This window comes from Cydia strobilella, chromosome 15, assembly GCF_947568885.1.
Source record: "Cydia strobilella chromosome 15, ilCydStro3.1, whole genome shotgun sequence".
NCBI classification, from domain to species: domain Eukaryota; kingdom Metazoa; phylum Arthropoda; class Insecta; order Lepidoptera; family Tortricidae; genus Cydia; species Cydia strobilella.
The window spans coordinates 14051864-14074011 of NC_086055.1; the positions used below are offsets into that span (position 1 = coordinate 14051864).

The window sequence follows — 22148 nt, forward strand, 5'->3', positions numbered from 1 at the left end:
ATAGATAGATTTTACTTTAAGCAAGTTACCTTTTCAACTGTAAGGTCAATGCGGCCATATACTTCTGTGGATAATTCACATTCACATACATGAGCGCGATTTTTATCTTCATCGACAAAGCAGCGATTGCTTTTAGCTTCAACGGTCAAAAGTAGGTAGATTGCAAGTTAATAAAAAGCTTGTGATAAGCTCAAAAACACAACTAAAATTTTCATTTACTCTGGAGTTGATTTTTTTTGTCCTCAGGTACCATGGACCTCCAAGCCACAAAGATGATGAGTATCCATCTTGAAGCCTTATTACCTCCAACGCACGTGGAATTAGACATACAACACGGAATATTAGTATCTGCATTACTGGGATTGGGTCTAGTGTACCAAGGGACCCAACATGCTCATCTGGCGCAAGTGCTGTTAATGGAAATTGGTACGTATTCTTCACTGAATAAGGACCATATTACTTCAACACATGTGAAATTAGACATACAACACTAGCCACGTCAAATTAAGCCGAAAATGGGCAATCTGCGGAAATAATTTGTGTAGTTTTGAAAATTGGTACCTTATACCTTGTGGTGTCCAGGTGAACATACTAAAAGTTCTCGGGGGTGGGGGTTGTGCTGAGGGTTTAGTAGGGGGGTTGAAGGTACCTTTTTTTAGATTTTTGCTCATATCTCGAATATCTATACGAATAGCATTATAATTACTTCGGACAAAAGATTCTACGTAAAATTTTCTACAAATTAGGTCATATTCATTTTTACTCTACGATCAATACTTTACGAGCTACAGGGTGTTTAAATTAACAAAGAGATAAAAAATAGACGATTTAAGAAAACGTCCTTTTTTCGTAGTTGTTCATCGTAACTCAAATTTTTAGTCTAGAATAAGCAAGCTTAGTAACCCGCTGATCAAATATAAAAAAAAACCGTCCTAGATCATGTCGGGCCATGCTCAGTGTAGAGTTCCGTAGTCTCCCATCCATCAAAATATAATTTTTGCAAAAACTCAGAAACGGCTGAACCGATCAGGTTCGCTATAGTTTTCCATGAAAGTTTACTACGCTCTACTTTCACAATTTTTTCCATATTTTTTGGACTCATGGTTCAAAAGTTAGAACGGGACACGCACATATTTTTTTCTTTCAGAACGAATACTTCCGGAAATAATTACGTTTATCAAAATACGATTTTACTAACTGCATACGATCAGAATGGGAATTTGAATTGTGTATTTCAATAATATTGTCTCCGGTTACCGCGATAGTTACTCATGAAATAAAACTATGAAAACGGATTATATTGCGTATATTGAATTTAGAATACATCCCGACGTTTCGAACCCTTTACAGCGTTCGTGGTCAACGGGTGGCTGAGGAAGAACTACAAAGTGCAAAAATCTTCAACCTGCCTTTTATACGCCGACGATAAAAAGATACTGAAACTTGTTAAGATCATAAGTGATTGTCAAGCTTTACAGCAGGGGTCGGCAACCTTTTAGCAGCCAAGGGCCACATAGCGGTTAGCAAAATTGCAGCGGGCCGCACACTGTTAATAATTCGTGAATTTATTAGACGTCGTTTGTCAAAAAGGACTACTTTTAATATACATTTTTATGCAAAGAGCGCCGCAATTCAGAGCGCGCTTCGTCCTCTCTTACATGAAGGGCGCCTGCGGCGCCCCTCACACTAAAAAGTCGGGCCATGCCCGACGTTCAGCGCGCTTCGCGTGCTCTTACATACAGGGCGACCCTGTATGTAAGCCCCTTATCTTACATGCAGGGCTCCTGCGGCGTCCCTCACAGTTATTCAGCGCCCTTCGCGCGCTCTTACATACAGGGTGCCCCTGTATGTAAGCCCCTTATCTTACATGCAGGGCTCCTGTGGCGTCCCTCACAGTTATTCAGCGCCCGTCGCGCGCTCTTACATACAGGGCACCTGCGTCGCCCCTCACTCTTAAAGATCGGGCATGCCCGACATTCATCGCGCTTGGCGCGCTCTTACATGCAAGGCGCCCGCGGCGCCCCTCTCACTTAAAGTTCGGTCGAAGCTCGACATTCAGCGAAGCAGGGCGCTCGCTCCACACTTAAAGGTCGGGCGAAGCCCGACATTCAGCAAACCCTCCACACTTACAGGTCGGGCGAAACCCAACATTCAGCGCGCCTCGCGCGCTCTTACATTGCGATAGGCAGACACTCATATTGGCACATCTGAGATCTTGTGATAATGGGTCCCAACTCCAAAAAAAATAAATTGAAATGAAAGATTTTTCTTTTTCACTAGATCACTTTAGTGACGATGACGTAGGACTGATGTAACCCGGAGGCTCGCGGGCCGCAAGCGAGCAGTTCGCGGGCCGCATGCGGCCCGCGGGCCGCCGGTTGCCGACCCCTGCTTTACAGGAAGACTTAACCCGATTGCATATATATTGTCAATTAAATCATTTGCACTTAAATATAAATAAGTGTAACATAATAACGTTCAGTAGAAAAAAACAATTTATTAACTACGACTACCTTATAAACAACGTGTCATTATGTAGAGTTTCTACTATTAAAGATTTAGGTATTCATTTGGATAGCAAATTATTATTCAGCGACCACACCGACAACGTAATAAATAGAGCCTTTAGGTTACTTGGGTTCATCTTGAGAACTTGTAAAGAATTCAAAGAAGCTATCACCTTGCTGACACTCTTCAACTCGCTAGTCAGACCAATTCTGGAATATGGATCAACAGTATGGGAACCCTAGCTATAAATGTTATATTCATAGTATTGAAAGAATTCAAAAGAAGCTCATCAAACATTTAAAATATAAAAACCTTGTGTCAACTCAACCGCTTAACCTGAATAAACTGGTGTCTCTTGAAAGCCGGCGCACATTAAAAGATCAAATATTTTTGTATAAAGTATTAAGAAATTTAATTGACTCCCCTTATTTGTTAAGTAGACTTAGCTTTAAAACTCCCCGCTTGAACACACGGCGTAGCGATAAATTATTTTGTATTCCCTTTACTAAAAAGAAATACAAATCAAACTCCTTTCTGATAAGAGCTTGCAGATTTAATAATGATATTTTCTCAAAAATTGATATATTTAATGACTCCTTGTCTAAATTTAAACGTCAAGTACTTTTGGTTTTAAATAAATAATCGAATTAAATACACTGTAACTTTACACTTAATTGCAAATGTAATGTATAAAAATAGTTTTATCTTCATTAATTTAGCCCCTGTCCTAATTCGACCCTCGTTGTTAATCTTTAAGTTTAGTTATCCTGTATTTTGTTTTTCTTTAATGAGCTATTAAGTGGTGGCAACTGTCCTGGTTTATGAATTATGTATAAGACACTAGTTATAAGAAACATGTACCGTTTGTGCCCAAATAAACATTAAAACATTAAAACAAAATACCCACATACTAAAAATAATTAACCAAACTTTAAGGCTGATTGTACATGCAAAATCGGTTAATAAGGCTACTTATACAATACAACAATTTTCAAGTAAAACCCCTCGTTGACCACGAACGCTGTAAAGGGTTCGAAACGTCGGGATGTATTATAAATTCAATATACGCGATATAATCCGTTTTCATAGTTTTATTTCATGTGTATTTCAAATTAAAATTATTCATTGTCAGGCAAGCCACCGGGCCCTGAGCCAGAATCGTGCGCCGAACGTGAAGGCTACGCTCTTGCCGCCGGTCTAGCCCTAGGGCTCGTCTGCGTGCGCGCAGGCAAAGACGCGCAACCACAACATGCTACAGCTCTCAGAACATACATGCTCGGCGGCGAGAGGGTTAGCAAGCCAGGTATGTTGTCACCCTAGAATTTACACGTGCGTTGTAGTGTGACAAATTAGTCAGTCACTTTTTAGGGTTCCGTACCCAAAGGGTAAAAACGGAACCCTATTACTAAGACTTCGCTATCTGTCTGCATGACTGAATGCACTTATTTTTTAGCCACCGTGTATATCGTTTTTTCCAGGCGCCCAACGCGACAAATTCAAACAAAGCTGCTCCATCCGGTCCGGGTCCGGAGTGAACCTGGACGTGACGTCACCCGGCGCCACTCTCGCCCTCGGCCTCATCTACCTGCGCTCCAACAACGAGGCCATCGCCGGCTGGCTGGCGCCGCCCACCACCGCCTACCTGCTGGACTTCGTGCGCCCCGACCTGCTCATGCTGAGGATTATCGCTAGAGGTATGTTGGCACGATTGTCCGCTAGATGGCGCTGTGCAGGCCGACGGGATTCATACATCGCGCTAACGATGTGTCGACGTAGAATCTTTAAGTAGTGAGAGTGATTTGTTAGAATTTTGCTCTGAATATGTCGCCTTGAAGAAGTCGTCATGTATGGGTTTAATATTTCTTTTTATACTACGTCGGTGGCAAACAAGCATACGGCCCAAAAATAATAATAAAAAAAAATATTCATAAAAATAATTTAAAATTTTGACGGTTTTGTGCAAATGTCGTACGTATCTGCTGAACTTCATGCCTACTGATGTGCTCATGCTGCAGATCATTGCTAGAGCAGGCGTGGCTCACTCCGAGATTTCGTCGCGTCGCTGCAAGTACATGCGGCCCACACAAATTTTGGTGTCTATCCATAGCAGTTGTCGCGCACCGCTACGGAATGGACGCCTTCTCGCGCTTTGCGCCACCTATCGGTCATATCTGTCATAATAGACGCGTTTTGTGCGAGAGTGAACTTTCTGTACCAAGTACTATTATTTATTGTATGTTAGCTGCCTCCTACCTGCCTACGCCCATGATAGCTTCTCCTTTTATGTGTATTGATTGAGTGTATTTATTTTTGTTTATTTGCCACCAGGCCTGATAATGTGGGACAGCATAGAAGCCAGTGAGGAGTGGATTGAGAACCAGGTGCCTTCCACCATCAGACCGTATTGTTTCGTCAAACCGATGGATGAGAACATCGATTATGAAGCTATGAAGTAAGTTCACCATCAACAGAGAGGATTGAGTGTATAGCGGGTTATTGTCATAGTAAATTTTGAAAAAAAAAAAAAGTATTTATATTTGGATAAATGTTTTTTTTATTTGTATTAATTCTTTTTATATGATTTTGACCCATGTTCTTTCACTGATATGCGTTAAAATTGTTAAATAACAAACGAAACCGTCAACGCCATCTATTCGAATGTAGGCCAAAGGTAGCGGCGCCCTCAGATCGAGAATCAAATTTTCTTAATTTTCGAGGCACGTTTTTTCCTAAGACTGTATCCATCTATTATGGAGTTATTTTTATTTTTGTTCGATAGTAAAATGCGGATATGGCACAACATTTTTGAAAAATATGTATTTTTTTTTTTCAAACCGACTTTTTTGTTATTTTAGGAATAATTAAAAAAACGATTTTGTTCATAAATGGGTATGCCACAAACGCATTCTCAGCCGACGGTATATCTTTTTACAAGCTTTTATTTAGCTTGCAATGTACCTATGTAAGTATGTATGTATTATGTATGTAACATGTTTGTAAGGGTCAAATCTTGCAAGTTAAATTTGATCCACTTCCCGGTTTCCAATGAAGCTGAAAATTTGCATACATATGTAGGTCGGGTGACAATACAATATTGTGGTACCATCGAGCTGATCTGATGATGGAGACAGGAACTGGTCATAGGAACTCTCTGATAAAACAACGCAACCTAATTGTGTTTGGGGTTTTTATAATTGTCTCGATGAGTATTTGTTGTCTGTGGAAGAAAAGTACAGTCAGCGATAAAAGCTTGTACCAAAAATAAAATTTTTGCCAAAATAGTACATTTTACAACTAGTGTGAAAAGAATGTCACGTGTTGTAAACGTCGTTTTTTAATACAATTGCGAAAAAATAATAAATTAATATATCATTAGTAGAATCATACCACCAAACCAAACCAAAACCAAAAGTACCTATACAGCCCGCGATACCTTCATACTCGTGCGCGCCGCGGCCCGGGCGCGGGTTGGTCAACGACACCTCCGAGTAACGAGTGAGGCCCTGGTACCTGCTCAAGCTAAATTACATTTTAACTGCGTTTCGAAAGTATAGTTTGGAACTAAAAAGTAAAAAGCACTAGTTCGCGAAATTGAGCTTCTCACACGCTACGCAGCCACAAAAAGTACCACTTTTTGAGCAACTGTATTAAAAAAAATATTTTAGCCAAGCATACTGCAACATCGTGGCCGGCGCGTGCTTCGCGCTCGGGCTCCGCTTCGCCGGCTCCGGCGACGAGGACGCCAGAGACGCCGCGCTGCACTACACCAGGCTCCTCCTCACGGTCCGGGGGAAGAGCATAGCGGAGTTGGCTGGACGGTCTACGTTAGAAGCGTGTCTGTGCGTGTGTCTACTGTCCGCGGGAATGGTAAGGGTAAACTAGTGACTCAATTTGCCGGTAGATGGCGCTTAACTCTCGGAGGCTCATTTCTACTTCGCGCTGTTAAGATTTTTCCTACATGAATGGGGTCGGGAGGGCTATGGATAGAAGTCGGGACGAAAATTTGTGGTATTTAGTTTTTGAGGGGCGAAACGCCAGAGGAAAGGAACAAAAGATATGACACGCCGCGCGAAACTTGCGACGGAAGATTTCGCAATCGCGCGGGTTAAAACGTTCTTTTTCAATATCTGAAAGTATACTTCAGCTTTTGTTTAAAATTTTGACGGTCTAATCCCTCGGCTATATGCTACATCATCAGCTATTTTATGCTAAAATTATACTACTATCGTATGCAGGGTAAAACTATACATACAATTGAAAATTAGACATGTTTTCGTGATTTTTAGGGTTCCATAGCCAAAGGGGGGTATTACTAAAACTCCTCTGTCCGTCTGTCTGTCTGTCCGTGATAGCTAGACAGTTGAAATTTTCATTGAGAGCACGCACTATGAAATGGGCCACTTGTGGAGGCGTACGCACCATCGCTGGCCCACTATCTTTGATGTGCGGACGAAAAACCGATCGCCACTATCGCTATTCCGCCGCGCCATGAGCCATCCGACACCATTACCCTATCCACACGTTGGCCCATCTTAGCGGGCCAGTATGATGGCCCATCGTAAAGAGGAGCCATTAGATCTCGCGTTAAGTTTAAAAAATGTAAAAGTGAAAAATACATTGCTCATCGAGTCGTTATTACAGTGAACTCACAATGGTCTTAAGTGCCATAGACGCTGTTGGCGCTTAAATCCTTTATGCCAATTTCTGCATTTTGTTAAATTTTCAAAAACTGGATCGTCAAAAAAAAATCTATTTAATCATAGAACCTGGTTACAAAATTTCACGAAAATCGGTTAAGAATTGCGACCTGTAGAGGACATCCGGTCCGGACATACGAAAGCATTTTCGCCCAAGCTGAATAAACGGAGACCTTCGCTCATGCTCGGTAATAAACCTTTTTTTTTTTTTTTTTTTTTTTTTTTTTTTTTTTTTTTTTTTTTTTTTTTTTGTCGGAGTGGGAATGCACTTCGCACGGTGTGTGGGACTCGCCGCTCCTTTTCCCTCTCTTGGCGAGAGGGGGGGGAGAACTGGCCCTACCCACTAAACCCACTCCGGCGTTTCCACCTCTTGGCCGTTCGTGAGGGCGCACTGGGATCGATAACATTCCACCACGGCGCCCTCCGGCATCCCCGGCTTGTCGCCAGAGTACCCTCACAATGGAGGGGGGATCAGAAACGCTTGGTCCCCCCCAGACGTACAATGCGGGTTCGACACCCGCTGGCCCTCCTAGGGCTCGAGGCGAGCATATGCTCTCAGCCTTCGACCCTGCCGCCTGCGTCGGAGAGGAAGCGCGTCAGCAGCCGCTTCTCGCTCCCTCTCCGCCTCCTCCTTCTGTGACATGACCTCCTCGCAGAAGGAGGCCACCGCTTCCCATTTCCTCTCGCTACACAGCATCGCCGCTATTATGATGTGTAGCGAGAGGTCCGCCACCCCCGTCGCTGCCCTGAGGGCAGCTCTTTCCACGGCCCAGCGACTGCACACCTCCAGAGTGTGCTGGGCCGTGTCGTCCACCGCGCCACATTCATGGCACTGAGGCCCCGGCTCTCTCTGTATCTTGTGCAGGTAGTGTCCGAAACAGCCGTGTCCGGACAACACCTGCGTCACCCTAAATGTCAGGGCCCCCTTCCTTCTCCCTACCCACTCATCCATTACTGGGAGGATAGCCTCTATGGTTCGGGTTCCATAACGGCCGTCCTCCAAGGCATCCCTCCACCTTTCTTTCAGGCGCTCTGCGGCTGCTCGGGCCAACCTCTCCTCCTCCTCCGCATCCATGGGCGCCACGCGCCTCCTGGCCTCAGCCCTCTGCCAGTATCTTTCGGCCAGCACCCCCGCGTCCAGCTCCCAAGGCGGGGTGCCGGCAAGGAGGCATGTCGCTGCGTGAGAGGTGGTGCGGTAGGCCCTCACCATCCTCTGGGCCACCACCCTCTGCGGCCGGCGGAGCAGCGCCTTCGTGGCCTCCGTGAGTCGTCCGGCCCAGATTGGGGCTCCGTAGAGCGCCATACTCCGGACGACCCCCGCATACAGCCGTCTGCATGGGGCATTCGCCCCCCCTAGGTTGGGTAGTAGGCGGCCCAGAGCCGAGGCAGCACCCACGAGACGAGGAGCCATTCTCGTGAAGTGCTCCTTAAAGGACCATCTTCTGTCCAGGACAAGTCCCAAGTACTTGATGTGGGGCTTGACCTGGACATCTTCGCCCCCCACCCTCACTGCAGTGCCCACCGGCAGCTGCCCCCATGCCCTCGTTCGCCCGAAGACAACGGCCTCGGTCTTGGGCAGTGCGACCCGAAGCCCCAGGAGTCCTATGCGGTGCACCGTGAGCTCGGTCGCCACCGCTGCCCTCCTGAGCACCTCTTCCAGCTCCTTTCCCCGCACGGCCACCAGTGTGTCGTCCGCATAACACACGGTGACCGTGCGTGGAAGTTGCACCCCCCGGATCACCCAGTCGTAACCGAGGTTCCACAGAAGGGGGCCCAGGACAGACCCCTGCGGGACCCCGCACGCCATGGCCCTCGCGCCCCGGACACCCCTCCGCTCATAGAGCACTACCCGCCCCGTCAGGTAATGCTCTACAACGCGCCTCAGGTAATGAGGCACTCCATGGTAACGGAGTGCCTCCCCGATGACCGTATAGGGGAGGGACCCGAACGCGTTGGCGATGTCCAGTGACACTGCCACCACTCCCTCCCCCTGGCCTGCCGCAAGCACCCCGAAATCCCTCAGCGCGCCCACCGCGTCTATAGTAGACCGCCCCCTACGGAACCCGAACTGGCTGTCATGCAAGTTCGGGCCCGTTTCCACTAGGTGCCGCTGTATACGGGAGGCCAGGATTCTCTCGAAGAGCTTCCCGACCTCATCCAGCAGCACGATGGGGCGGTAGCCAGCGGGGGAGTCTGGTGGGCGCCCCTCCTTCCTCAGTAGGCACAGTCGCCCTTCCTTCCAGCATCCCGGGAAGCGCCCCTCCTCGAGGCAGTCGTTCAGGAGGGATCTGAGACGGTTCCCGAGGTGCTTGAGTGCCAGGAAAAGTACTTTCCCTGGCACTCCGTCCGGTCCCGGCGCTTTGCGCATGGCCCTGAGCCGTTCCATGGCCCACTCCAACTCGTCATCGGTAACGGGGGGGAAGGCGAGAAGAAGTTCCTCCGGGTCCGCTGCTGGGGGGGCCATCGCTGGCGGGACGAAGTCCGGCGGTGCCTCTCGGTAATAAACCTGGGAGGAGACTTCAAAGGTTCTTTTACAAGTCAACAGAATACATAACCAACAATGGACGCCATTTAGGGAAAAGGATCCAATCTACAAAAACTGTCAATAGAATTTGAACTTTCTGTCAAAAAAAAAGTCATTGATTTAAATGGCAAATTTTAGAGGATGGATCCTTTTCGCTAAATGGCTTCCTTGTAATTCTTTATTATTCACAACGACGGGACTTAATCGCAGAAAATAAGTTTTAAATTTACCTCCGACGTTTCAAGGACGGCGTTTTCCCCGTGGTCTCGGAGAAGACTGTCTAAAGTTGACATCAACATCTTTTAGCCGCGCGAGTTTTTCGAACTCCCCGCACTCGGTCTTGTTTATTAACTTGAACATTTGCGTACTAGGGCCATCCCGTCCCGTCCCGCAGGGACGTAGGGTAGTCCCGCCGTTGTGAATAATAATGAGTAAAAATCGTGAAAGTTCAAATCAGTGAATTGTTACTTGTACCCCCAGATAATGGCGGGTCGCGGTGACACGGCGGTGCTGCGCTACTGTCGGCGCCTGCGCGCGCGCGTGCCCGCCCCGCCCCCGCCCCTCGCCGCGCAGCAGCCCTCCGCGCCCGCGCCCGCGCTCACACATGGTGGACAGGTACCTATAGCTACTGCCGGCGCGTGCCCGCCCCGCCCCGCCCCCGCCCCTCGCCGCGCAGCAGCCCTCCGCGCCCGCGCCCGCGCTCACACATGGTGGACAGGTACCTATAGCTACTGCCGGCGCGTGCCCGCCCCGCCCCGCCCCCGCCCCTCGCCGCGCAGCAGCCCTCCGCGCCCGCGCCCGCGCTCACACATGGTGGACAGGTACCTATAGCTACTGCCGGCGCGTGCCCGCCCCGCCCCGCCCCCGCCCCTCGCCGCGCAGCAGCCCTCCGCGCCCGCGCCCGCGCTCACACATGGTGGACAGGTACCTATAGCTACTGCCGGCGCGTGCCCGCCCCGCCCCGCCCCCGCCCCTCGCCGCGCAGCAGCCCTCCGCGCCCGCGCCCGCGCTCACACATGGTGGACAGGTACCTATAGCTACTGCCGGCGCGTGCCCGCCCCGCCCCGCCCCCGCCCCTCGCCGCGCAGCAGCCCTCCGCGCCCGCGCCCGCGCTCACACATGGTGGACAGGTACCTATAGCTACTGCCGGCGCGTGCCCGCCCCGCCCCGCCCCCGCCCCTCGCCGCGCAGCAGCCCTCCGCGCCCGCGCCCGCGCTCACACATGGTGGACAGGTACCTATAGCTACTGCCGGCGCGTGCCCGCCCCGCCCCGCCCCCGCCCCTCGCCGCGCAGCAGCCCTCCGCGCCCGCGCCCGCGCTCACACATGGTGGACAGGTACCTATAGCTACTGCCGGCGCGTGCCCGCCCCGCCCCGCCCCCGCCCCTCGCCGCGCAGCAGCCCTCCGCGCCCGCGCCCGCGCTCACACATGGTGGACAGGTACCTATAGCTACTGCCGGCGCGTGCCCGCCCCGCCCCGCCCCCGCCCCTCGCCGCGCAGCAGCCCTCCGCGCCCGCGCCCGCGCTCACACATGGTGGACAGGTACCTATAGCTACTGCCGGCGCGTGCCCGCCCCGCCCCGCCCCCGCCCCTCGCCGCGCAGCAGCCCTCCGCGCCCGCGCCCGCGCTCACACATGGTGGACAGGTACCTATAGCTACTGCCGGCGCGTGCCCGCCCCGCCCCGCCCCCGCCCCTCGCCGCGCAGCAGCCCTCCGCGCCCGCGCCCGCGCTCACACATGGTGGACAGGTACCTATAGCTACTGCCGGCGCGTGCCCGCCCCGCCCCGCCCCCGCCCCTCGCCGCGCAGCAGCCCTCCGCGCCCGCGCCCGCGCTCACACATGGTGGACAGGTACCTATAGCTACTGCCGGCGCGTGCCCGCCCCGCCCCGCCCCCGCCCCTCGCCGCGCAGCAGCCCTCCGCGCCCGCGCCCGCGCTCACACATGGTGGACAGGTACCTATAGCTACTGCCGGCGCGTGCCCGCCCCGCCCCGCCCCCGCCCCTCGCCGCGCAGCAGCCCTCCGCGCCCGCGCCCGCGCTCACACATGGTGGACAGGTACCTATAGCTACTGCCGGCGCGTGCCCGCCCCGCCCCGCCCCCGCCCCTCGCCGCGCAGCAGCCCTCCGCGCCCGCGCCCGCGCTCACACATGGTGGACAGGTACCTATAGCTACTGCCGGCGCGTGCCCGCCCCGCCCCGCCCCCGCCCCTCGCCGCGCAGCAGCCCTCCGCGCCCGCGCCCGCGCTCACACATGGTGGACAGGTACCTATAGCTACTGCCGGCGCGTGCCCGCCCCGCCCCGCCCCCGCCCCTCGCCGCGCAGCAGCCCTCCGCGCCCGCGCCCGCGCTCACACATGGTGGACAGGTACCTATAGCTACTGCCGGCGCGTGCCCGCCCCGCCCCGCCCCCGCCCCTCGCCGCGCAGCAGCCCTCCGCGCCCGCGCCCGCGCTCACACATGGTGGACAGGTACCTATAGCTACTGCCGGCGCGTGCCCGCCCCGCCCCGCCCCCGCCCCTCGCCGCGCAGCAGCCCTCCGCGCCCGCGCCCGCGCTCACACATGGTGGACAGGTACCTATAGCTACTGCCGGCGCGTGCCCGCCCCGCCCCGCCCCCGCCCCTCGCCGCGCAGCAGCCCTCCGCGCCCGCGCCCGCGCTCACACATGGTGGACAGGTACCTATAGCTACTGCCGGCGCGTGCCCGCCCCGCCCCGCCCCCGCCCCTCGCCGCGCAGCAGCCCTCCGCGCCCGCGCCCGCGCTCACACATGGTGGACAGGTACCTATAGCTACTGCCGGCGCGTGCCCGCCCCGCCCCGCCCCCGCCCCTCGCCGCGCAGCAGCCCTCCGCGCCCGCGCCCGCGCTCACACATGGTGGACAGGTACCTATAGCTACTGCCGGCGCGTGCCCGCCCCGCCCCGCCCCCGCCCCTCGCCGCGCAGCAGCCCTCCGCGCCCGCGCCCGCGCTCACACATGGTGGACAGGTACCTATAGCTACTGCCGGCGCGTGCCCGCCCCGCCCCGCCCCCGCCCCTCGCCGCGCAGCAGCCCTCCGCGCCCGCGCCCGCGCTTACACATGGTGGACAGGTACCTATAGCTACTGCCGGCGCGTGCCCGCCCCGCCCCGCCCCCGCCCCTCGCCGCGCAGCAGCCCTCCGCGCCCGCGCCCGCGCTCACACATGGTGGACAGGTACCTATAGCTACTGCCGGCGCGTGCCCGCCCCGCCCCGCCCCCGCCCCTCGCCGCGCAGCAGCCCTCCGCGCCCGCGCCCGCGCTTACACATGGTGGACAGGTACCTATAGCTACTGCCGGCGCGTGCCCGCCCCGCCCCGCCCCCGCCCCTCGCCGCGCAGCAGCCCTCCGCGCCCGCGCCCGCGCTCACACATGGTGGACAGGTACCTATAGCTACTGCCGGCGCGTGCCCGCCCCGCCCCGCCCCCGCCCCTCGCCGCGCAGCAGCCCTCCGCGCCCGCGCCCGCGCTCACACATGGTGGACAGGTACCTATAGCTACTGCCGGCGCGTGCCCGCCCCGCCCCGCCCCCGCCCCTCGCCGCGCAGCAGCCCTCCGCGCCCGCGCCCGCGCTCACACATGGTGGACAGGTACCTATAGCTACTGCCGGCGCGTGCCCGCCCCGCCCCGCCCCCGCCCCTCGCCGCGCAGCAGCCCTCCGCGCCCGCGCCCGCGCTCACACATGGTGGACAGGTACCTATAGCTACTGCCGGCGCGTGCCCGCCCCGCCCCGCCCCCGCCCCTCGCCGCGCAGCAGCCCTCCGCGCCCGCGCCCGCGCTCACACATGGTGGACAGGTACCTATAGCTACTGCCGGCGCGTGCCCGCCCCGCCCCGCCCCCGCCCCTCGCCGCGCAGCAGCCCTCCGCGCCCGCGCCCGCGCTCACACATGGTGGACAGGTACCTATAGCTACTGCCGGCGCGTGCCCGCCCCGCCCCGCCCCCGCCCCTCGCCGCGCAGCAGCCCTCCGCGCCCGCGCCCGCGCTCACACATGGTGGACAGGTACCTATAGCTACTGCCGGCGCGTGCCCGCCCCGCCCCGCCCCCGCCCCTCGCCGCGCAGCAGCCCTCCGCGCCCGCGCCCGCGCTCACACATGGTGGACAGGTACCTATAGCTACTGCCGGCGCGTGCCCGCCCCGCCCCGCCCCCGCCCCTCGCCGCGCAGCAGCCCTCCGCGCCCGCGCCCGCGCTCACACATGGTGGACAGGTACCTATAGCTACTGCCGGCGCGTGCCCGCCCCGCCCCGCCCCCGCCCCTCGCCGCGCAGCAGCCCTCCGCGCCCGCGCCCGCGCTCACGCACGGCGGACAGGTAACAAACATTATGCAACCATTTACTCAACTATAATATTCATTACAGTACATATGGTGCAGACTTTGACCATCATTTGTGACTTTTGTATTGCTTTAAGACAATGGGTCTCATATAGACATTTGATCCTCAAAACAAACCTGATCGACTGATACCATTAAAACAAATTGTCAACGACCCAATTATCCCATAATTCCAGATGGCAGTCCACTGCACAATAGGCCTCCTCTTCCTGGGCGGAGGCCGGGGCACGCTGAGTACAGCGCCCGAGGCCATCGGCGCGCTCGTGGCGGCCTTCTTCCCCAAGTTCCCCACCCACAGTGAAGACAACAGGTATTACACATACAACATTGTAGAGAGATGCCTTCAACTTAAGAGTCCCCGGCAAGCTCGGTTCTCCAATCTCCATACAAACGTAGTTACGCTCTCATTTTAAAACGACTACCTAGATTGCTCTGAAACTTTGTACTTACAATAGGATAAGGTATGTCTAGGTCTGTAATTAGTTTATGTAGCTTCAGATACCATAGTAAAAAAAGAATACAGCGAATTTAAGTTTTTCATACAAAACTTGTTTTTGCTCTATGTCGTTTGTTTTATATACTATTTATTTATTTATAGGTTTGCCAACAGGTGCAATACAAGAAATACTTATAAATGACGAGTTATAAAATAAGATTGCTTGGGTATTCACCCAATTACAGGCAAACATGGCATGCATGTAACAGAAATGTCGCTTACATATGTTTTTTTATTTTTATTTATCCTAAGTACTAAATATAAATCAAAGTATTGTAATGTACTAGAGCTGTATAAACCAATTACAGACATATATATACCTCATGTCATTGTATGTGTAATGTTTCATTACAATCCAACACGCAGTTTTAAAATGAGAGCGGAACGACGTTTGTATGGGAAGGTGAAATTTAGCCGAGCTTGCTGCGGACTCTTAAGGACATAACGTAACGTTATAGAGTCTGTGCGGAAAGAGAAGAATCGTAGGATTTGAAGGCGTGCCAGATGCATAATACCAAAGAGGATATAATAGGATAGAGCGGTACTGTCATAGTAAATTTTGTGCCACAGTAAATTCACTGCCATCTATCGACACACGAATAAAACTAAAAATAAAAGTATCAAAAAATGTATTTATATATGCATAAATGATCTTTTTCTATTTGCCCTAATTATTATTATATGATTTTGACCCATGTTCTTTCGGGATATGCGTTAAAATTGTTAAATAAACAACGAAACCGTCAACGCCATTTATACGAGAGTAGGCCAAAGGTAGTGGCGCCATCTAATCGAAAATCAAATTTTCTTGATTTTCGAGGCACGTTTTTTCCTTAGACTGTATCCACATCTATTACGGAGTTTGATAATACAATAAAGTGACCTTCAACGCACGCTCATTTATCATCAACCTGTTGAATCAATTTTAATCCTCTGGCTTCCAAGATGATTCACAATAATCAAAACTTTTGTTCTAGATATCACCTGCAAGCATTTAGGCACCTCTACGTGTTGGCCGTGGAGCCGCGTCTCATTTTACCTCGAGACCTGAGCACTGGGAAACTATGCTACGCACATATACAGGTACACTATGACAATATTTTCAATTTGAAAGATTTTCAGTTACATCTGGGGCCCGTTTCTCAAAAGCTTGTAACTTGTAATACAAGCGGATGTCACTTGGACAGCTTTTGTTAGAAAGGGACTTCCACTTGTATTACAAGCTGCAAGCTTTTGAGAAACGGACCCCTGGGGCCCACGGATTTTAAAATTCTGGTAGACAGACTTCTTAGTGGGGAATTTATCTTAAAATATATCAATACACAACCACATACCATCGATTTGAAGTTTAGGCATTTTTGGAATATTGTATTTTGAGAAAAAAAAAAAAAAAAAAAATAGATACCGTCATCCGGGGTGAGTAGGGATGGCTAGGGTGAATAGGGACAAAACATCAAATGTGATTTACCTGACAATTTCTTTAAAAATACTTACACAAATTGTATCTTTCGATTAAAAATAATAGTAAATTTTGTATGATACTATTTGTGTGGGTATTTTTGACGAAATTGTCAGATAAATCACAATTCATGTTTTGTCCCTATTCACCCCGGCTGACGGTATTCTAGAATTTAAGTCTTTTGACACTATTTCTTTTTGAGTTTTATGAATTTAAGTAAATGTGTAAAACGAATTTAAGGTGCAATGAAACAAAAGAGCATGGCTTTAGGATGTTAGGATGGTATTCCATCTGTCAAATTTTTTGCCCAAAGTGCGTTGCGTCTCACTCTCTCACTAAGCTAAATGTGAGATGCAAATACACACTGGACAAAGAAATTCGAATGTTGAGAAAATTTTTGGATATTTACAGGTCATCGATCTGAAAGGCGCCGTTCGCGAAATGAAGGCGCCCTGCATCATACCTGAACTAGAAACACTGAGGGAAGTAAGAGTGAACGATCCTCGGTACTGGCCCATAACATTCCAGCGAGATCGCAATTGGGACCAGTTGAAGTGAGTGCAGATTTACTATAGCAAGAAATAGACCTCGTGCCAGCGCTTTTTTTACTGTAGCTTGGCCTTCGGCCTCGCATAGAGGCGCGGCTGTCTGGCGCTTCGGACCTTTGGCCCCACGGAGATCTCGACCTTCGGCCTTCGCTGCTCGAAGCTCTCTAGGATTCGCGTTCGTAGGATATTTTTTAAGAAATTGTCAGGTAAATCACATATTAAGTTTTGTCCCTATTCACCCCAGCCATCCCTATTCACCCCGGTTGACGGTATCCAATGCATTTGAGTTTTGAAATATGTCACGTTAATAGTTTAAATTTCGTAAACCTAAAATTAATTTGTTTTTCTTTTTCCAGAACACTCCTAGAATATACCTGGTGCATCGACATAAAACAGCGAGCTGGTTGTCTCTCGTACCTGGACGACCCCCACGGGTTCCTCTCCATCCTGGCGCAGACCCTGACCCTGGACAACACCAACATCTGGTCCGTCACGCCGGAGAATATTGAACTCTTCACCAATGATGATAAGGTAAAGTGCATTTAGACGCAGCAGGAGACCCCTGTTTATTGGCGCGATGTGTAATTGTCAAGTGTAAGCTTACAATGTAGCCCACTAGATGGCAGAACCTACAATGCAGAAGCTTTACGTGAACTGTAGAGGGCAGCAATTGATGATGAAGTGTACAGTTTATGTTTCCAATTCCCACGAGCCTCAGATCCTCCAAAGCCCACGGCCCCTATTGTTTAAACGTAGTTTTAACGTTAATTTTTTTAGTACGTTCTTTTAACATTAGAAAAGAGGTAAACAATCTTGACGTGTCTATTGAAAAATATTGAAAAACGATCTTAAAAAACCACCCCACTCGCCCACCGAGGGTTCCGTACTTTTTAGTATTTGTTGTTATAGCGGCAACAGAAATACATCATCTGTGAAAATTTCAACTGTCTAGCTATCACGGTTGATGAGATAGACAGACGGACATACGGACAGAGGAGTCTTAGTAATAGGGTCCCGTTTTTACCCTTTGGGTACGGAACCCTAAAAAGGTAAACAATCTTGTCTTTTTATTGAAAAATATTGAAAAACGATTTTAAAAAATTAGTTTATATTACTTCTGAACCTAATCGAATCGTCGTGAACGCTGCTCGCACTATTAGTGCTTGAAAAAGGAGACCTAGGCTCTCCGAAACATGTCGCGCGAGTGACTAAAACAAGTGAGTCTAAACTGTAAAATGATTTAATATTACTTCTGAAAGCAAAATAATGTAAAAGATCGTATATGATTTATAATTATAACATATTTGCTGTGACTTATTTTTCAAAAGTGATGTTTAATAAAAAGACACTAAAAAAACGAACTGTAGTGTGTGCGACTGTGTAAGTGAGAGCGCGCGCATGTGTGTGTGAATGTGTGTATTTTCATATCTAAGGACAATTTCTATATACTGTTGTTCTCAGAAGCTATTTTATTCCGTTTTTTATGAATTTTCAGGGGCCAAGCGATAGTGCGATCTATCGTTATAAATAATATAAATAAATAAATTTTATAAGACATTCTTACACAGATTGACTAAGTCCCACGGTAAGCACAAGGAGGCTTGTGTTATGGGTACTCAGACAACGATATATATAATATATAAATACTTAAATACATAGAAAACACCCATGACTCAGGAACAAATGCTGTGCTCATCACACAAATAAATGCCCTTACCGGGATTCGAACCCAGGACCATCGGCTTCACAGGCAGGGTCACTACCCACTAGGCCAGACCGGTCGTCGTCGTCGTCGTTAGGCAGCATCATCTACCGTAAAATTCCAAAAACGTTTAAAATTCACGGTGTCCTTAATAATTTTTTTCTGCAGGTTCGAAACTTCGTAAAGCACTACCTATCCAAAGACAGTACGTCGTCTATCTGCGCCGACTGTCTGCTCATACAGAAGAAGAGAAAGGGACTGAAGAACGAAAACTTCTTACCTAAGCAGTGCATCTGTAGGACTTACAGGTAGGTTTAGATGTTAACTTCGTAAAGCACTACCTGTCCAAAGACAGTACGTCGTCCATCTGCGCCGACTGTCTGCTCATACAGAAGAAGAGAAAAGGACTGAAGAACGAAAACTTCTTACCTAAGCAGTGCATCTTGTAGGACTTACAGGTAGGTTTAGATGTTAACTTCGTAAAGCACTACCTGTCCAAAGACAGTACGTCGTCCATCTGCGCCGACTGTCTGCTCATACAGAAGAAGAGAAAAGGACTGAAGAACGAAAACTTCTTACCTAAGCAGTGCATCTTGTAGGACTTACAGGTAGGTTTAGATGTTAACTTCGTAAAGCACTACCCGTCCAAAGACAGTACGTCGTCCATCTGTGCAGTTTACTCATACAGAAGAAACGAAAAGGATTGAAAAACGAAAGCTTCTTACCTAAGCAGTGCATCTGTAGGACTTACAGGTAGGTTTACGGTTTAAGACTTATTATCACTATCACAATCACTACATAGTATAAAACAAAGTCGTTTTCCGCTGTCTGTCTGTCCCTATGTATGCTTAGATCTTTAAAACTACGCAACGAATTTTGATGCGGTTTTTTAATAGATACCTACAGTGATTCAAGAGGAAGGTTTTGTGTAAATTGGTTAAACTACCCGTGCGAAGCCGGGGCGAGTCGTTATAATAATTTTTCAGTCTAAATATTCGTGTAAGCTTAATAAACACGAGTAACAGCATTCGAACTTTTCAAATTGATCTAATTTTGACCTCGTTATGGGTACTCAGACAATGATATATATAATATACAAATACATAAATACATAGAAAACACCCAAGACTCAGGAACAAATATCTGTATTCATCACACAAATAAATGCTCTTACCGGGATTCGAACCCAGGACCATCGGCTTCACAGGCAGGGTCACTACCCACTAGGCCAGACCGGTCGTATATCGTAAATCGGTCGTAAAACTCAAATATCGGTGTTTGTACTCAAATATCGTAAAATAATATGTAAAATGTTTAAATAAATAATTTTGTTCTAGCCGCGAGGAGCGCGAATATGTTCAGAGTCTCAGTATGGTTACGTACGAATGTGTTGTGAAAGACATACTCTGCGCGCTGCCTATATGGACCACATTCTTGAAGGTAAGTTCATTTTATTATACAAATAAATAAAGGGTGTAACGGACGAGTAATTTTTCAAAAAAACCGGCCAAGTGCGAGTCGGAGTCACGCACAAAGGGTTCCGTACCATTACGCAAAAAACGGCAATAGAATCACGTTTGTTGTATGGACTTAAATATTTATTTTATGCTGTTTTTAGTACTCATACTCATTTATTGATAATATTCTTAAAATATTACATGTCAACATCAGAAAATATAATATAATTATTATTAGTCATAGTAATAAAATATGTTTAAAATTAAAATTACAATAAAAACGTCCTATAAATTAACATTTGCTGCTACTACTGCTGTCAATTCTACATCCACTACCGGCTACCGGTCGAAAGTTTAAGTTAGCCCCTTGTTTTTTTTTGGTACAAAGAAGTATAAATATAAGATTTTAGGGAATGAGCTGTTTAGAAATGTACGTAAATTGTGTCTGATTAATCAAACACATCTCTAGAGACAATAACGAATCGGTTAGAAACCAATGGGGTTGGCCGGTCGAAATGTTTAGCAGATGGCGCCAGCATAGCTTGCCCTGTCAATCCCTAGAACTGTGTCAAATTTTTGTTAGGGTTCCGTACCTCAAAAGGAAAAAACGGAACCCTTATAGGATCACTCGTGCGTCTGTCTGTCTGTCCGTCTGTCACAGCCTATTTTCTCCGAAACTACTGGCCCAATTAAGTTGAAATTTGGTATACGTATGTAAGTTTGTGACCCAAAGACGGGCATGGAACGTAAACAAATGAATTTTAAACACGGGGGCCACTTTTGGGGGTAAATGAGAAAATTAAAAAATAAAGTTTTTCAAACTATATCGTGTTACATATCAAATGAAAGAGCTCATTGTGAGAATCTGAACTATATATTTTTATAATTTTAGGATAAACAGTTTAAAAGTTATTCAAGAAAGTAGGCAAAAAATGACCACCCCCCCCCTTTATCTCCGAAACTACTGGGTCTAAAATTTTGAAAAAATACACAAAATAGATCTTTACCTATAGACCACAGGAAAACCTATTAGAAATGTGCAGTCAAGCGTGAGTCGGACTTAGTTACTTAGTTTTTGATCCGACCCCTACGGGTTTTTAAAGACATTTCACTCACGTCTCACATAAAAAATACGTTGTTTAAATTGTGTAATGTACGGAACCCTTGGCACGCGAATCCGACTCGCACTTGGCCGGTTTTTTTTAATGCCCTGGATGCTAGCCCTTTAAGCCAAATCTCATAGGAAAATGGGCAAGCTATGATGGCGCCATCTCTGCAAACCTTTCACAGTTGCCAACCCCATTTCGACATCCGAACTGCAAAAAAATATCGCAAAGTACTCATTTGTACCAATACCAAGGGGTGAACTTAAACTTCTGACCGGTAGGGTACCTCTGTAAATCCGCTTGACCCATCATAAAATAAATCCACTTATTCACTTTCAGATAATAAAAACAATGAAATCCGACCCTTCTACTTACCACATATGGCAAGTCAAGCTCCTCCTCTCCCAAATAGAAGCGCACAACAAGCGCGCCCTCAACGACATGAAAATCGACGGCCAAGACCAAAACGAACCGCTCATGTCCAGCGAATTCACCTTGGCCATCAAACAGAAAGTTGCACATATCTTTGACAGCTGGGAAAATAAAATAACACCATATTTAAAGAAATATCTAGGCTTACCTAGTAATAGAAAGATATCGAGTACGGATGATGATATAAAAAAGATTTTATGCGCGTTTTTGATCTTTCATGATTTGCCGCGGAATGTGTTGAAAGGAGTGGATTGTGAGTTGGAGGGTGTTATGGCGATGGAAGGGTTAAGTTTGAGTGTTGAGGCGGTTTATAAAATTGAGTCGATGTTGAGATGATAGAATGCGTTACGAGATGTAACTTGGATTGTGTTTTTGAACTGACTGTACTATTTTTAAACCTTTTTTTCAAAAATGGAATACTTTTGTTGCTCGTTGCATTTGTAATATTTTATGAATAAGTTACTTTTATTTAATTAGTTAGGTTATAAAGCAGTGAAATGTAATTCCTTATTTGTTGATAATGTATCGTTCGAATCTCATACATTTAAATACAATTGTATTAAACAACTATGTACCTACATATTGTGGTCAAAAGGTCCAAGAATTAAGTGAAAGCTGGTCTTGTCACTACTAAAAGGGTGTTTTTTGCACGCAATGCATAATCGTGTATAGTATTTTACTATAAATCACTGAAACGCTTTTGAATATGAATAAAGTGTATGAAGTAAATATTGTTTTATAAGTCCATTATTTACTTCCCCTGTTATTAATACTTACACCTTAAAAACGATTTTGTGTATAATCACGTGTAAAAATATGGGTGCACACATCATACTCAAAAATATGTCCAAATAGCTCTTATGTCAGCGAATT

At 48.9% G+C, this 22148-nt stretch overlaps 1 protein-coding gene across 1 annotated transcript in view; it reads left to right on the forward strand.

The window, feature by feature from the left end:
* The window catches only part of LOC134747601 (anaphase-promoting complex subunit 1), a 38315-nt gene extending 16330 nt beyond the window's left edge, over window positions 1–21985 (forward strand). The window contains exons 15-27 of the mRNA XM_063682192.1: window positions 247–426; window positions 3641–3811; window positions 3987–4202; window positions 4837–4960; window positions 6174–6375; window positions 10210–10344; window positions 14252–14385; window positions 15549–15654; window positions 16442–16584; window positions 16935–17109; window positions 18449–18588; window positions 19618–19720; window positions 21183–21985. Of these exons, the coding sequence (XP_063538262.1) occupies window positions 247–426; window positions 3641–3811; window positions 3987–4202; window positions 4837–4960; window positions 6174–6375; window positions 10210–10344; window positions 14252–14385; window positions 15549–15654; window positions 16442–16584; window positions 16935–17109; window positions 18449–18588; window positions 19618–19720; window positions 21183–21611 (2258 nt within the window). The 3' untranslated portion in view covers window positions 21612–21985. The remainder of the gene's footprint in view (window positions 1–246; window positions 427–3640; window positions 3812–3986; window positions 4203–4836; window positions 4961–6173; window positions 6376–10209; window positions 10345–14251; window positions 14386–15548; window positions 15655–16441; window positions 16585–16934; window positions 17110–18448; window positions 18589–19617; window positions 19721–21182) is intronic.
* Window positions 21986–22148: the final 163 nt, after the last annotated feature.